This window comes from Hylobates moloch, unplaced genomic scaffold, assembly GCF_009828535.3.
Source record: "Hylobates moloch isolate HMO894 unplaced genomic scaffold, HMol_V3 SCAFFOLD_20, whole genome shotgun sequence".
In the NCBI taxonomy this organism is placed as follows: Eukaryota; Metazoa; Chordata; class Mammalia; order Primates; family Hylobatidae; genus Hylobates; species Hylobates moloch.
Genome location: NW_026652295.1, coordinates 20336816 through 20354067, shown reverse-complemented (window position 1 = coordinate 20354067; position 17252 = coordinate 20336816). Strand labels below are relative to the sequence as shown.

At 37.4% G+C, this 17252-nt stretch overlaps 1 protein-coding gene across 6 annotated transcripts in view; it reads right to left on the bottom strand.

The window, feature by feature from the left end:
• The window catches only part of CDKAL1 (CDK5 regulatory subunit associated protein 1 like 1), a 697372-nt gene that overhangs the window by 149857 nt on the left and 530263 nt on the right, over nt 1–17252 (bottom strand). For 3 of the 6 annotated variants that reach the window (XM_058432566.1, XM_058432569.1, XM_058432567.1), the window contains one exon: nt 4329–4406. The exons of the other annotated variants lie outside the window; for them this stretch is intronic. In XM_058432566.1, coding sequence (XP_058288549.1) covers nt 4329–4406 — 78 coding nt within the window. The remainder of the gene's footprint in view (nt 1–4328; nt 4407–17252) is intronic. 6 annotated transcript variants of the gene reach the window in all.

Genomic DNA, 17252 nt, shown 5'->3' with positions numbered 1-17252 from the left:
TTGGAAAAACAATTGCTATACATATTATTGGGGCTCTTGACAAAATTAGAATATAAACTGTAGATTAAAGCACTGTGCCAGTGTTAAACTTCTTGATTTAGGTAACAGTACTGTGATCATGTAAGAAACTCATTCTTAGGAAATATACACTAAATATTAAGGGGGTAAAGGGACATGATGTCTGCAACCCATTCTGAAATTGTTTAGCAGCAAAATATCTATGACTACATCTGTATCTGTCTTTCTCTTCAGAGAAAGAGAAAGCAAATGTAGCGAAGTGTTAAAAACTGATCATCTCACTAAGGGATACACAGGTTGAGCATCCCTAATTCAAAAATCCAAAATGCTCCAAAATCTGAAACTTTTGAGCACCAACACGACTCCACAAAATTCCACATCTGACCTCATGTGAGGGTCGCAGTTAAAATGCATTCAAACCTTTGTTTCTTGCACAAAATTATTAAAAACATTGTATAAAATTAATGCTAGGCTATGTGTATAAGGTATACATAAAACATAAATGAGACTGGGCATGGTGGCTCACACCTGTAATCCTAGCATTTTGGGAGGCCAAAGCAAATGGATCACTTGAGCCCAGGAGTTTGCGACCACCCCAGGCAACATGGCAAGATCCTGTCTCTATAAAAAATTAGCCAGGTGTGGTGGTGCATGCCTGTAGTCCCAGCTACTTGGGAGGCTGAGGTGGGAGAATTGTATGAGCCGAGGAGGTCGAGGTTGCAGTGAGCCATGACTGTGCCGCTGCACTCCAGCCTGGGCAACAGAGCGAGACCCTGTCTCAAAAAAAAAAAAAAAAAAAATAGAAACATAAATGAATTTCACGTTTAGACTTAGTTCTCATCCCCAAGATATCACATTATATATATGCAATTATTCCAAGATCTGAGAAAAATCAGAAATCTGGAAAGCATTTTAGATAAAGCATTTTAGATAAAGGATACTCAACTTGTACTGGAGGTCTTTGTATTATTCTTACAACTTTTCTATAAAAGACAAAATCATTTTTAAGAAGTTTAAAAATTTTCTAAGGCCTATAAACTCACTGTCATAATTGAAAAGCAACTTTAAAAACTGACACTTGTTTGGTCAAAATGTCCTAAAATTAATTTGAATTTATGGGATGAGTACTAATTTTACTGTTTATAAGAGCAAGGACCAATAAAAAAGAATGAAGTCTCAGTCTCAAGCTTTTTACTTAATAGTTACATAACCTGAGACAAATGAACTTAACTTCTCTGAGCTGAGCTAACTAACTCATGTGCAAAGTAAAAGTCATAAAAGACACCTAAAAAGACTGTTGAAAGAATAACAGGAGACAAAGTACATGAAAAGCACAGACTATGTTTGTTTGTTTCTGGCACATATTAACATCCAAACAATGGAAGGTTTCTTCCCCTGCCCTTCTAACTTCTTATCTTATCCACACTTTTTTGAAGGCATGTCATTATGAGTAGCAAAATAAAGCACCAGGACATTCATCTTAGATTACAAGACCCCAGATGGAACATAACTAGTACAGTACATTTTTGTCCATTTGAATGCTTATTTGCTCATATTTGTTTATATTGTCCTTAATTATGAAATAAGTGTGGTTGCAAGGGGCAAGACTTTTAAAAGAGTTTCATGTTAGATTGCCAAATCTATTGCATTGACCTGAATACACAGTTAACATTATACATAGCTCTTTTACTTGAACTACATGTATAAATCCTTTGGAACGTTATAAATATATGGAGTTATTAATGAACCATACTTATCACAGAACAAAAATAAGGCTAAAAAATAAGGTATATTGGCCGGGCACAGTGGCTCACGCCTGTAATCCCAGCATTTGGGAGGCTGAGGTGGGTGGATCACCTGAGGTCAGGAGTTTGAGACCAGCCTGTCCAACATGGCAAAACCCCATCTTTACTAAAAAAAAAAAATACAAAAATTAGCCAGGTGTGGTGGTGGGCACCTGTAGTCCCAGCTAGTTGGGAGGCTGAGGCAGGAGAATCACTTGAACCTAGGAGGCGGAGGTTGCAGTGAGACGAGATCGTGCCACTGCACTCTAGCCTGGGCGACAGAGGAGACTATATCTCAAAAAAAAGATAAATCATTACAAGGTTCTTTATCTTTAGAAGTTACTCCAGGAGGCTACTCACTTCTAAAGTTGTTACTAATGTAATAAAAATGAATTCAAATTGAATATTACAATTTTAATAAATCAAGTTCATATAAAAGGCATAAAAGAATTATTATACAGATCCTTGCAGTTTTTCTGAAACTTGTATAAAACAAGGTATGTAATCACCACTGGAGAAAAAGTTAGACTGAAATATAATAAAGATGACTTTTCAAAGGATAAAATTTATATTTTCCTTATTTAATATAAATTCACTCAGTCTTTCTTAACTCTAATACCTACCACCTTTCAGCATGTGAGAGAAAACTTATAACCACATTTCTTCCTCTTTTGGTAATTACAAATTCATAAAAGAAGCAGGATAAAAATGAATGCCAAAAGGAAAGCCAAAAATTAAACAATCATAAGAAACAGGTTGAGTTTATCTCTTTGACAGGATTTTTTTTTTTAATGATTTTCTATCACTACGAAGCACAAATTAAAATTGCTATCAGTGAAGTCAAGGCTCTTCAAAGCATATATGATTTTTCATTATCCTAAAGTTGGGTTATTTTAGAAAACTTGAAATGCTAAGATTCCCAAGACCAATTATACGTTCCCAAGTACAGCCATCCCTGATTTTTTCTAGAAATGGCTTATAATTAACAGAAGAGTCATATGAAAGAGCTTTTAGTACCAACAACAATCTGTGGGTTTTCTTCTTATTTTTACCATCTTAAGTAAAAACCAATCCCACAAAAACATGGCTCCATCCCGAAGTTAGTCTACACTTGTACCGTACACATCTGGTCCTGTTGGTCTGACTACACAAAGCTGATTTACATGGTAATGGAATTTAGCTCATCACTGTCACATTGGGGCTAAACAAAAAGTTGGGCCAGTGCTCTGTGGCAGGTAGGCAAGAGGTCAGGTTCAGAGGGTAGAAAATTAGGGGGAACAGTGATAGTACAGAGGGAAAAGGTTGGGATCCTGAAAGGATGATTCTGACTGACAGGAATCAGGAGCACACTCTTAAAAAAGATGTTACTTGTGGCAGTAAAAACTAATGGAGTTCTTACTGGTGGAACTCTCTGCTGTGGTATCTCCCTGGTCTCCTTGTGCAGGTCCCTGGGAGGAGAGGTACTGCATCAGCCCACACCCATGCAAACTGTTTACACTGCTGGAGAGCATTTCCGTCTTAGAAACAGTCTTTTCTTTCATGAGATCTTGACAAGGTCTGCTTCTATTTACTCTAGATTAGTCATGTTTGTTAGATTCTCTATTTCAGGTTCAAGATGGTAGACAACCCAAGGGTATCATTGGCAAACTTCCCTCTATACAGCTCAGGCTTAACAACAATTTTTGTTATTTTGACATGTTTCAAAGTTCCAAATGTTATCACCCTCTTTTCCTTTAGTTTTGTTAGTGTGAGAGTGGATGTAAGGGAAGTTTGCTCAATTGAAGCAGGAGTCAAAGAAAAAAAAAAAAGAATGATCCAATCAGGGCTCCAGCTTCTTCAAATGTTCCCAAATCCAGAGTTTTCTACATGGTTCAAACACACACACACACACACACACACACACACACACACACACACACACAACACACACACACACACACACACACACACACACACACACACACACACACACACACACACACAGAGTTGATAAGCTTATCTTATGGTACTTAGAACAACAAAAACAAAAAGAAAGATAAAGAGGCCACAAGAAAAATGCCAATCCCGTAACTGGCGAGTAGAAACAGGTTGGGAAAAGATAAAATCAAGTGGGGGAAAAGACAGGGAGTAGACAAGGAAAGAGGGCTGGAGGGGTTGGTGTTTCTACTTCAGAGTAGAAGAGGTTGGGCCTGGTCCAGGGAGTAATCTCATGACCATTAGGGAAGATAATGTCATCAGCACCAGCAGAAGGAAAAGGCAAAATCAATTTATGTTGCCTTAAATTTTAAGCAATGTTCAAGGGTCCTTGTAAAATGTTCTTGCCTACCAATATTTGATCTGTTAAGTCTACAGTCAAGGAAAACCCAATTAGTGAATGCCTGTAGCATGAGTTAATGTTTTCCATAGAACACAGAATAATTTGCTGACATGCAACTAAGTCTGGGATGTGGAATGATTTAGTCCAAAAGAAGAAGGCATATCTAAAGTCTCAGAAATAAGTCACAGAGATTCTTTAAATCCACTTACTAGTTTCCAAATCTGTCTCTTGCAGTGTCTTCTCAATGGGCTTTCTGATTCCTTTGTTCCCCTGCCACCTAGACAGAGCTTTCCAAAACAAACATAAGATCACTACTATTCAGTAGCTCCCTACTGCCCACAGGACAGTTTAAAGCTATTTAACATGGCTTATATGGCCATCTTAATCTAAGCCTTGCCTATAGTACCTGACTCATTTGTTGACACTAACCTATTCCTGCATATTGTTCTCCACTCCATCGAAAACAACCAAACAAACAAAATATATCTTACCGTCCCAATGGGAATAAATTTTATTCTCATTAATGTTCCCTGTTTTATTTGTGCCCAGGTTCTGTCCCATTCCACCCCTGTAACGGCCATTCTTCCTCTCACACAGGCACCCCCCACTTCTCACAGCTCATGGCATCTCAACTTTCAGAATTCAATTTTACAGCATTTGTCGATCCAACACATACTGAGTTCCTGCTCTATGCCAGGTATTGTGCTAGGTGCACATGATAGAAAGATTAGCCCCCACATTTCTCAAAACCAGTTATACATCATAAGTGACAGGGTATAAATAAGCACCAAAATTTATGGGAACATGGAAGAGGTGAGGAGGAGAACAGGGTGATCATCCAAGCCAGGGATGATCAGGGAAGGCTGAAGAGAGGCTTAAATGCTAAGTGCAAATGATCCAAGTTCTCCTCCCCACCCTGCACCCTGCTGTGTGAGAGGACGAGGAAGGAATCTGAGGCAGCGGAGATGAATACAAAAGTATGCTGGGAACTACAAGCAGTCAGATGTGGGAGCAAAGAGTGAGTTGGAAGGAATGGCAAGATCGAGGAGTGGAGAGGCAGGCAGGAGCTCCTCTGTATGATCTTGGGCTAGTTAATCACTCATGGCCTCAGTTTCCTGATGGGCAGAATGACAATAATAACAGTTCTAACTGCAGAGAGCTGTGAGAATGAAATACATTAAAGTGCTCAGAACAACATCTGACATATAATCATGGCTAAATGTTAACTCTTACTTTTGTTTGTGTTATATCATTATTATGTTTAGGCCCAAAGATTATCGTGACTGTAGGGTAGTATCTAGCTAACTGTTCACAGATCTAGGAATAAGCATGTGTCACCTAGTGATACAGCAAACCTTGGGTAACATAAAGTCCTGAAAGATCAATTAATTTAGCTGTCTCGAAATGCCAGACAATGTTCTCAGATCAAAATATCTCATAGTGTACAATTTTCATATAGTTGCAGTAACAAATTACCACAAAACACAGATTTATTATATTACAGTTCTGGAGGTGAGAAATCTGAAATGAGTCTCCTAAAATCAAGGGTTTTGGCAGGGCTGTGTTCCTTCAGGAGGCTCTAGGGGAGAATCTGCTCTTGCCTTTTCCAGCTTCTAAAGGCCACCTGTACTTTATGCTCATGGTCCCTTCGTTGACCTTCAGAGCTTATCACTCTGACCTTTGTTTCTGCTCTCACATCTCCTCCTCTAACTGGGACCCTCTTACTCCCCTTTATTAGGATCCTTGTGATTACATTGACCCCACCCAGGTAATCCATGAAAACCTCCATCTCAAGAGCTTGAACTTAACTGCATCTGCAAAGTTCTTTTCACCATGTGATACGGTTTGGCTCAGCTCTGTGTCCCCACCCAAATCTCATGTCGAATTGTAATTACTGTATTGAAGAAGGGACCTGGTGAGAGGTGACTGGGTCATGGGGGCAGACTTCTCCCTTGTTATTCTCATGATAGCGAGTGAGTTCTCACAAGATCTGGTTGTTGTAAAAGTGTACAGCATTTCCCCCTGCCCCTTTCCTGCTGGCCATGTGAAGATGTGCCTGCTTCCCCTTTGCCTTCTGCAGTGATTATAAGTTTCCTGAGGCCACCCCAAAAGCAGAAGCCTGTACAGCCTGCAGAACCATGAGCACAATTAAGCTTTTTTTCTTTATAAACTACCCAGTCTCAGGTAGTTCTTTATAGCAGTGCAAGAATGAACTAATACACCATGCAAGGTAACATATTCACAAGTTTCGGGATTAGGACATGGATATCTTTGAGGACCCATTACTCTGCCTACCATATTTGGTCTCATTGCTGCCATTTGAGCCTCTATAACAACTAATTTAATAATTATATTTTAGTATTCCTATTTGAATTCAAGAAAATTTGATCAACTAATCGTACAAACAAAAAGTCATTAGATTCATAATAAAATAGAAGGTGAAAGAATGGGAAATGGAGATAACATATTTACACCAACCATCTAGAAAAAGAAAGCACCTAAGCCTTTCTATATATATAGGTTGAAAAGTGGCCTTAAAATTGTCTAACAGAAAAATCAAAGATTATTAGGCATTTCAAGAAGTCTTTGAGATCATTAAGTTTATGTTAAATAAATATCCTCTATATAAAAACCCACACAAAGTAGGAGGCTCCCAACTATCTTTCTATTATAATCTAGCTCATACTTCCCTCTAGTATAGAGTCATTATAAAAAGCTCTGTTAAATGATCTGCTGAAATCCAGATACAACAAAATTATGGGCAGGCTAAAAACTCCATCAAAAATGGAAGTAAAAACAAAAATGATGTGTCCAGAAGAAAGGAGTTTAAAAGAACAACTGGAAGGGATCAAGTACAATTAAGTTGCATAAGAATAAGAATGCCAAGATAGTCTTTCTAAAAAAGAGAAGTTAAAATGAAAAAGTTCTTGAGAAAAGGGTCTTTCCTATGAGTATGTCTGGGAATCAATTTAGAATAAAATGTACTTAACAATCCAGAGTATAAAAATTCTTGAAAATATTTTTTCTCTTTCCTCCAAGAAAACAAATTTAATTTAAAAATCTGACACTGAGTAAGTAATGTAATTCTGTTATCGAGTAAGCTAAAAGCATCAGGATTCCTTCCATTAAGGCAACCTGACATTCTTTAAAACACTGAGTTGTTAAACTTAAGGATTACACTCAGAAACAAAAATGTTTAAAAGCATTTACAGAAGTGACAAAGCTCTTTTATATGCTGTGTTTCTTGGACATATGTACATGTGCGCACTCACGTGTCTGTGTGTGTGAAAAATAAAATATTCCTTGACCCATTGGCAGCTAGATTTGGGAGAGTCACTGTATGTCATTGAGTAAGCTTCTATATATGATTTAAGAATATTCTTTATTCAATATCTGTTCCAAGTGATCACCCTGCCTTGGTATGAACACCCATAGCAGCAATGTAATTCCTCACAAGGAAAATCTGCCAGAGACAGTTTTGGCAAAGCTGTCTCTAACCCCCACAAGAATGTCCCTCCAGCTCTCTTAGAAACACTCCCTCACATTCTTTCTTAAGGGTAAAAGTTCCAGAAACTGCAGGTAAGTGAACTATGATTCTTTTATGAGGACATATATTTAAAGATATTGTCTTTACTCTCTGGTTCCAAGATGTAAGACAAGCAAGCAGGTAGATATATCACAATTTGACATCTTAAAGCTATATAAACATTCTAACAGCCACTCTTGCCATCTAATTTTTTTTCAAGTCATAAGACTCCTAATATAAAGATTTCACAACAATTTCATTATTCGTCATCAATATTTTCTAAAAAGCAAAGTCTGGAATTGACTGCCGAGGATCAAGAGACTTTAAACTTAGGTGACCTTTCCTAGGCAGACCAAGAATCTCAGCCACAATTTAAAAATACTACTGGAATTACTTAAAATGAATGAAGACTAATGAAGGAAGACTTAATAGAACAGAAAATATTGCAAATCTGACCTTTCATCTAAAAATCTAGTCGCTCTCATTTGGCTTAGGTGATTTCATTATTAAATCTCTTATATATTATAGTCTTGTAAAAGCTAAAAAAATAAATTATAGTTTATCCTGTTCATGAAAATATATTGTCTAATTTATTTTCATTATAAAGTTAAGGGATTATACTCTTTTTTTTCAGTAGGCAATCAAGGCAAAGAATTCATCTCTCCCCCTATACAAATACAAAATTCAACTAAAGGGTGTCTTATCCATTTGGGATTTAAATAATTAAGAATACAAACAATTTAGTTCATTTATTAGAGCTCTGCCATAATACATTAAAACACTGAAATTTATTTATATTAATGCTAATATTTATGTAAAAGTAAATATGATGGGGAGAGTATACTTATCTTTATGTCATTTACAGGGGAAGAACATTTTTTGGGACTTGTTAGCAGAAATAAAATGTATCTAAGAAAATAGTATCTCTTCACTAAGAGGCATTCTAAAGTCAAAACAAAAAGATATTATTTGAAAGCAACTGGTATTGTACTCTTCTTCTAATAATGGGTTAGCATCTACTTTCATTATTGATTTTTAAAAAATTTACAATTGGCACACAATAATTGTACATATGTTCATTGTTGATTTTTTTGGCAAGGAAACAGGCTTTAGAGACTCAGAAGCGGGGAGGTAGAAGTGGGTGAAGGATTAAAAATAAAAAACACTACATTTTGGGTACAATGTACACTACTCACATGATGGGTGCACTAAAACCTCAGACTTCACCACTATACAATACATCCATATAACCAAAAACCATGTGTACTCCTAAAGCTACTGAAATTTAAAAAATAAAATAAAATTTTTAAGAAAGAAAAAACCAAAAAATTGCTACCCATTTTGCAACAGTATTATATTTTAGTGAATTCTAGTTGCATATGCAGTTTCATAAACTACCTAAGACTGGTAGAGTAGACAATTATTAATTTTTAGTAAATTTAAGAGAACCAAGAAGACTCAGTGCACATCATATATCTTCTCTTTGACTGCAGATCTCTCAAGTTTCATCATTTTTGCTTCTTTTTACCTAAGTGTCTGCATTTTATAAAGATGAAACTCTTCCAGGCAACGGTTTTTACCTAGAGCATAATTACAGGAATGTAGAAGAGTCTTGTGGATTGAACTGTATCCCCCCCAAAAAGTCATACTGAAGTCCTAATCCCCAGTACTTCAGAATGTTACCTTATGTGGAAATAGGCTTGTTTCAGACATAACTAGTAAAGATGAAGAGCAGGGTGGGCCCCTAATCCAATATGACTTAGTCCTTATAAGAAGACAGCCATGTAAAGACAGAGACATACATGGGCACCTTATGACTATAAAGTCAGAGACTGGAGCTATGCAGCTGCAGGCCAAGAAACACCAAAGACCACCAGGAAATCACCAGAAGCTGGGACAGGCCAGGAAGGATTCTGGTACATGATTCTGAGGGAGAAGAGGCTTTTCTTTGTACTTGTAGCCTCTAGAACCGTAAGACAATATATTTCTGTTGTTTGAAGCCCCCTAGTTTATGGTACTTTGTTATAGCAGCTTTGGGACATTAATACAAAGAGGTTTAATAAAGAGCTGCATGAGAAGAACAATGGTGCAGAATCCCAAAATATTGGCTCTTGAGAACAGAACAGTATAACTGAGAATAATAAAAGGAAACAGCTTCACAAGTTGGCCTAGGACACTCTGAACCTAAGTTTACTGTTTCAGATTGCAGTGCAGTGGAAAGTTGAAAAATTTCCAAGCGCTAAATAAACAAAATAAACAAAATAAATAAACAAAAATTATTCTGTTTCAAAAGAATGAGAAAACAGGCCATAGACTGGAAAAATATATTTGTAAAGCACACATCTAATAATGAATTGTTACCCAAAATAGACAAAGAAGTCTTATAACTCAACAATAAGGAAACAAACTGCAGGATTAAAAATGGGCAACAGACCTGAACAGACACCTCACCAAAGAAAACATACACATGGCAAATAAGTATATGAAAAGACACTCAACACCATATGTCATTAGTGAATGCAAATGAAAACTACAGTGAGATACCATTACACACCTGTTACAATGGCCAAAATCCAAAACGCTCACAATACCAAATGTTGGCAAGGATGTTGGCAAGGATATGGAACAAAACGAACTCTCATTCATTGCTGGTAAGAATGCAAAATGGCACAGTGGCTTTGGAAGATAGTGTGGCAATTTTTTATAAACATACTTTTACAAACATACTCTTACCATACAATCCAGCAATCATGTTCCTCTTTGGTATTTATCCAAATGAGCTGAACACTTATGTCCACACAAAAACCTGCACATGGATTTTTATAGCAGCTTTATTCACAATTGCCAAAACTTGGAAGCAACCAACATGTCCTTCAGTAGGTAAATGGACAAACTGTGTTATGTCCACACAATGAAATATTACTCAGTGCTAAAATAAAATGAGCTATCAGGCCATGAAAAGGTTCAAAGGAATCTTAAATGTATATTACTAAGCAAAAAAAGCCAATCTGAAAAGTCTACACATTCTATGTTTCCAAATATATGACATTCTGGAAAAGGCGAAATTAGAGGCAGTAGATCAGTGGTTGCCAAGGGTTTGGGGAAGAGAAGGATGAACAAGCAGAGAACACAGCATTTTGGAGAAATGGAATTATTCTGATGATTACTATAGTGGTGGATGCTTGTCATTTCACATTTGTCAAAACCCATATAATGTATACCATCTAGGATCAATCCTAATGTAAACTATGGACTTTGGGTGAAAATGATATGTAATGTAGGTTCATTGATTGTAACAAATGTATTGGGAAAGGCTGTGCATGTGTAGGGGCAGGAAGCATATAGCAACTCTATGTGTTATTTTCTGCTTAATGTTGCTGTGAACCTAAAAGTGCTTTAAAAAATAAAGACAAAAAAAAAAAGATACTCTATGCCAGGCCTGGGTGACCGATGTCTATCTAAAACATGAGGAAGATGGTAACAGGCTACGTTTAGAAGATAAAAGACAAGACAAAAAAGGCATTTTTTTTTTGAGACGGAGTCTCGCTCAGTTGCCCAGACTAGAGTGCAGTGGCACAATCTCAGCTCACTGCAAGCTCTGAAAAAAAGGCATTTAAAAGCTGATTTTATGCAATGAGTTCTGCTTCTGGCTAACTAGCTAGTATCAGACCAATGTTCTTGCCAAGAACAATTAAAAAGGTGAATAAAATGTACAATCTGTACTATTTAAACATGAAAAAGCTACCAAGGAAGTGAGAGATCAAGCTCCCAGAAAGAAGACAAGCCCATGGAGAACAGCTCAATATTTGGAGTCACTTTTTCCTTCTAGACATTTATCAATGTTAAGTAGTGCATGGGGGGGCTGAACAGCCAAACAAAAGCTAAGAGGCGGAGTAAATATGCAGAGCCTGATGCATTCTCATGAGCGTGAGATACAAAAATTAGAGATGAAGATCTGCCATAAAGAAAAAGTCCTGGTAAAAACACCATGGAATTTCAGCTGGGTACTAGAAGAACTACACTAGGTGGTATGTTAACGTGGCATGTACCAGTTCACAAAAGCTGTCTGTGTGTATCGCTTCCCAATGCCATGTTCAGTGATGTAACATTGGTAATCTGAAATTGGCAACAGTGGAAGTATTCACACTATGGAAATTGGCAAATGCTACAGATCAGAACTCTTTCTCCCAAGAGTCACTTGTTAAACACCAGCACACAACTGGCTGCATTCAAAAGTAAGGGCAGGCAGAAATAAAGCAGTCATCATAAAGAGTGAAAAACAGTCTCAAAAATCCATCTCAGTCAGATTAAAATAATCAGTTCTTACCTTAGCACCTGGCAGAAGCAAAATAAAATCCTCCCTGGAGGAAGATACGTGATAGCCTAGAATCTACAGGTTTTTAAAAAATAAACAATGGCCACCATTCAAAAAAAGAAAAAAATACTAGGTACATGGAGAAAAAGACAAATGACCAGAATCAAGAAAAAACAAAACTAAAAAGCAGAAATGAACCAATATCAGATCCAAATACTGGAGATTTTGGAATGGACTTTAAGATAACTAAGTAATATGTTTCTATTAGTCTGTTTTCACACTGCTATAAAGAAATGCCTGAGACTGGGTAAATTATAAAGAAAAGAGGTTTAATTGGCTCACAGTTCTGCATGGCTGGGGCGGCCTCAGGAAATTTACAATCACGGTGGAAGGGGCAGCAGGCACCCTCTTCACAAGGCGGCAGGAGAGAGGAGAGTCAAGCGGGAAGAGCCCTTATAGAACCATCAGATCTTGTGAGAACTCACTTACTATCATGAAAACAGCAAGGGGGAATCTGCCCCCATGATACAATCACCTCCCACCAGGTCTCTCCCTTGACACATGGGGATTACAATTCAAGATGAGACTTGGGTGAGGACACAAAGCCAAACCACATAAATGTTTAAAAACTATAAAGGAAAATATGAATAATTTAATTAGAACATGGAAATCTATGAAAATTCAAACTATAATTCTAGAATTAAAAAACACATTAACTAAAATTAGAAATCCCATAGATGGGTTTGACAGATTAAAAACAAATGAAGAAAGGATTAGTGAGCAAGATCAGTGCTTCACAAATTTTAATGTATACACAAATCACCTGGAGATGCAGACAGCGACTGAACAGGTCTAGGGTGGGGCCTGAGAGTCTGCATTTCCGGCAGCCTCACAGCTGATGCCAACACTGCTGTTCAGGGACTACAACTTCTGTGGATGTTGGCCCAGGGACAATTATGAACACCAAGGAACTAGGAAACAGATAAAGAGGAAATATCCAGACAGAAACACAGAACAAAGTGCACAAAGTATAGCAAAGAATATATCAGATATTGGGGAGCAAAAGTAAATATCTAGCACATGTAACTGAAATCACAGGGGAAGAGAGAATAGAGTAGAATATATATCTGAAGAAAGAATGGCTAAGGTTTCCAAACCTTCTGAAAAAAATGAGGACACAGGGCAAAAAAACATCAAGAATCCTCAAGCAGGATAAATGCAAAGAAAAGTACTCTCAGCAAGAGGCTAAGGTAGAGCAGGGATGATCTCATAAAGATCTGTGGATGTAGCATTTATCTAATGGAGTAAGTTCCAGTGAAATCCAGGGAAGACCCACAAAATTCCTGAGAAAACTGAGTCAAAAAAAAAAAGAGAAAGAGACAGAAACAAAAAGAAAAAAACCCAAACAAACCAAAACCAAATAAACAAACAAAAAATTCACACTGCCAATGTAGACTAAAAGGGACAGAGACAGTACAAAATAAAAAGAGGCTGTAGGATTCTTAATATTCTCATGTCAGGATCAGGCCGAGAAAATTATTCAGCTGTACACATGTGCTATCTTTCAGGAAGAGGGAAAGATAACTACACAGAGTGGAACCAAATGATCAGCCAAGTGCAGCAAACATCAAATTCACAGTCCCAGAGATTAGAAAGGGTGTGTAACCTGGGGGTGAGGAGGATGAGAAAATCTGGGGGACCTGGCTCATGCCTGCAATCCCAGCACTTTGGGAGGCTGAGGCGGGTGGATCACAAGGTCAGGAGATCAAGACCATCCTGGCTAACACGGTGAAACCTCGACTCCACTAAAAACACAAAAAAATTAGCCGGGCGTGGTGGCGGGCGCCTGTAGTCCCAGCTATTTGGGAGGCTGAGGCAGAAGAATGGTGTGAACCCGGGAGGTGGAGCTTGCAGTGAGCTGAGATGGTGCCACTGCAGCACTGCAGGACTCCAGCCTGGGCGACAGAGCAAGACTCTGTCTCCAAAAAAAAAAAAAGAAAGAAAGAAAATCTGGGGGACCAACTTAGAATTCTGCTTATCACATTGGGCAATTCTGCCAAATATTTTAAAAAGAAATACTTTACTTCTATACAAACTCTTCCAGACAAATGTAGAGGAAGGAAGATTTCTCAACTAATTCTATGAGGCCAATGCTACTCTGATAACAAAATTAAGAAGACATTACAAGAAAACTACAGATCAATGTCTTCCATGAACAAAAATGCAAACCCTTCATGAAATATAACCAAGACTACAGAAATATTTTATCAATAGCAATATATCACAACCAAGTAAAGTTTATTCCAGGAATGCAAGGTTAATTTAATATTTGAAAACCATTCAATGTAGGTTATAATATTAACGGAGACTTAGAACAAAAAGCAAATCATACTATTTCAATAGACAAAAAAGCATATGATAAAGTTCAACTCCATTCATGATTAAAACACACACACAGACACAGGGAAAAATAGGAATAGAAAGGAACTTCACTAATTCCAAAGCTAGAGCTAACTTTTACATTTAATGGTAAAATTCTGAAAACTCTCCCCTTGAGTTTGGGAAGAAGAGAAAGATGCCCAATTCTACTCAGTGTACTGAACATTCTTGCCAGTACAGGAAGATAAGAAAAGGAAATAAAAGTCATGAGAATTGGAACGGAAAAATTAAAACTATGACTATCAGATGGCATAACTGTATAGTAAGAAAATCTAAAAAAAAAACCCTACAGAAACACTATTAGAATTAATAAGTGAATTAGTTGGGCAAAATAAATATATTTTAATCAACTTTATTTCTAAGTGGCAACAAAAATGAAAATCATTTCAATAGTATCAATAGAAACACACATGTAGGAATATATTTAATAAAATGATATGTAAGACATATACAGAGAATTATAAAACATTATTGATAGAAATTAGAGAAGATCAAAATAAATGAAGACATACTTCATTTAAGGACAGAAACTTGATATTATGACAACATCAGTTTCCCCCAAATGACCTATAAAATCAATATGATCTTAATCAAAATTCCAGCAGGATTTTTGGTGAAACTTGACAAATTTACAAAAACAAAGGAACAACAATAGTTAGGGCAATTTCAAGAAAAATATGACATTGAAATACTTATATTGCAAATATCAAGACTTACTATAAAGCTATGGTAGTTAACCTGTGTATGGGTGGAAAGACTGACAAACAGACCAAAGGAACAGAATAGATGCCCAGGACAGACCCACACATGTACATACATGTGATTTATAATAAAGGTGACCAGGCAGGCAAGTGAGGCAAGAACGATATTTTCAATAAACTGCATTGACTCAAATTGATAGCTTCCGGGGCAAAAAATCCCAAAACAAACTTGAACTTCCCCTGAAACCCAAACATACCTCATACCTAAAATAAAAATAAATTCCAAATGGACTGCAGATTTAAAGGTAAAAGGCAAAATGATAAAATTTCTAGAACAGTACATTGAGGGGTATCTTTATGATGGTGTGGAGAAGGTAAACAATTCTTTTTTTTTTGAGACGGAGTCTTGCTCTGTTGCCCAGGCTGGAGTGCAGCGGGGCGATCTCAGCTCACTGCAAGCTCCGCCTCCCGGGTTCACACCGTGCTCCTGCCTCAGCCTCCCGAGTAGCTGGGACTACAGGCGCCCGCCACCATGCCCGGCTAATTTTTTTGTATTTTTTAGTAGAGACGGGGTTTCACCGTGTTAGCCAGGATGGTCTTGATTTCCTGACCTCGTGATCCGCCCGCTTCGGCCTCCTAAAGTGCTGGGATTACGGGCGTGAGGCATCACGTCCGGCCAACATTTCTTAAGAGGACACAAAAAGCACTAACATAAAAAAAACATATTGATAAATTCTACATTAAAATGAAGAATGTCTGTTCTTCAAAAGGCACCATGAAGAGAAAAGGTGGGTTACAGAATGGAAGAAGATATTTAAATTACCATGACCTGCCAAGGAGCTGTACCCAGAATACGTAAATAACTCCTATAAAACGGGGGTAAGGGCGGGTTGTAAATCAAACTGGTAAGCCAACAGGTGGGCAAAAGATTTGAACAGGTAATTCATGAAAAAAGACACCCAAATAGCCAATAAACATATAAAAGACACTCAAAATGGTTAATTAACAGGAAAATATAAAACTACAATTAAAATTAAGTTACATTCCCACCAGAATGGCTAACATTAAGAACGTAACAATACCAAGAGCTCGTAAGAATATGGAGCTTCCACCATTTTTATATATTGTTGTTGGGATTGCAAATTTATTCAACTATTTGGGGAAACTATTTGGCAGTTATCTAGTAAAGCAGATCAATTTCATTTCCTATGACTCAGTGATTACAGTCCTAGCCAGACCCCCCAGTGGAAAAGTTTACACACAAGTGGAACAAAAGAAAAAAACAAGAAGAACCCTGACAGCTGTATTCGTTGCAATACTAGTATCGGGATTTTGAAAATACCCAAGTCTTGCTCTGTCGCCCAGGTTGGAGTGCTGCAGTGGCGCCATCTCAGCTCACTGCAAGCTCCGCCTCCCGGGTTCACGCCATTCTTCTGCCTCAGCCTCCCGAACAGCTGGGACTACAGGCGCCCACCACCACGCCCGGCTAATAATCAATAGGGTGAATAAACTCTGATATATATATGCATGCTGTAGAACACTGCCTGGAAATAACAATGGATGAACTACAGCTACTTTAAGAACAGATTAGTTTGCCAACATAATGTTATGCAAAAACAAACAAATCCCCCAAACCCCAAAATCCAAGCACTCTAACATGAATTCTTACATTTATTTCCAGTATAATAATGGGTAAAACTATCATGTGGTGTCAGAACAAGGCATGGTGGTTTCCTCTGGGGAAGGGGAGAGGAGAGTAAACGGAGGCCATGACAGGGACCTGTGTGGTACCTGGTGATGTTCAATTTCTTGATCTGACTGGTAGTTATAAGGAAGTATTCACTTTACAAAAGTGCACAGCCATATACTTTTCTGTAGGTACAGTACAAAAGCTTTTTTAGCAAAGAAGAAGTAAAGTTTAAAAAAAGAATAGGCAAAAACCGCAATTACTTTTGCACCAAGCTAATAGTCATTAGAAACAAAGCAGAAAATTTTCACTTAAATTTCTACTTGCTCTTTAGGCTTATTTTACATTTGCCCATATTCAGCCAATGAATCTAGAAAGTAGATATTTGTTTTGAGACCCTTAATTTCTGGGGCATTCTGGGAAACATTTTGCCTTTACTTGATTCCAAACTTATTCACATTCATT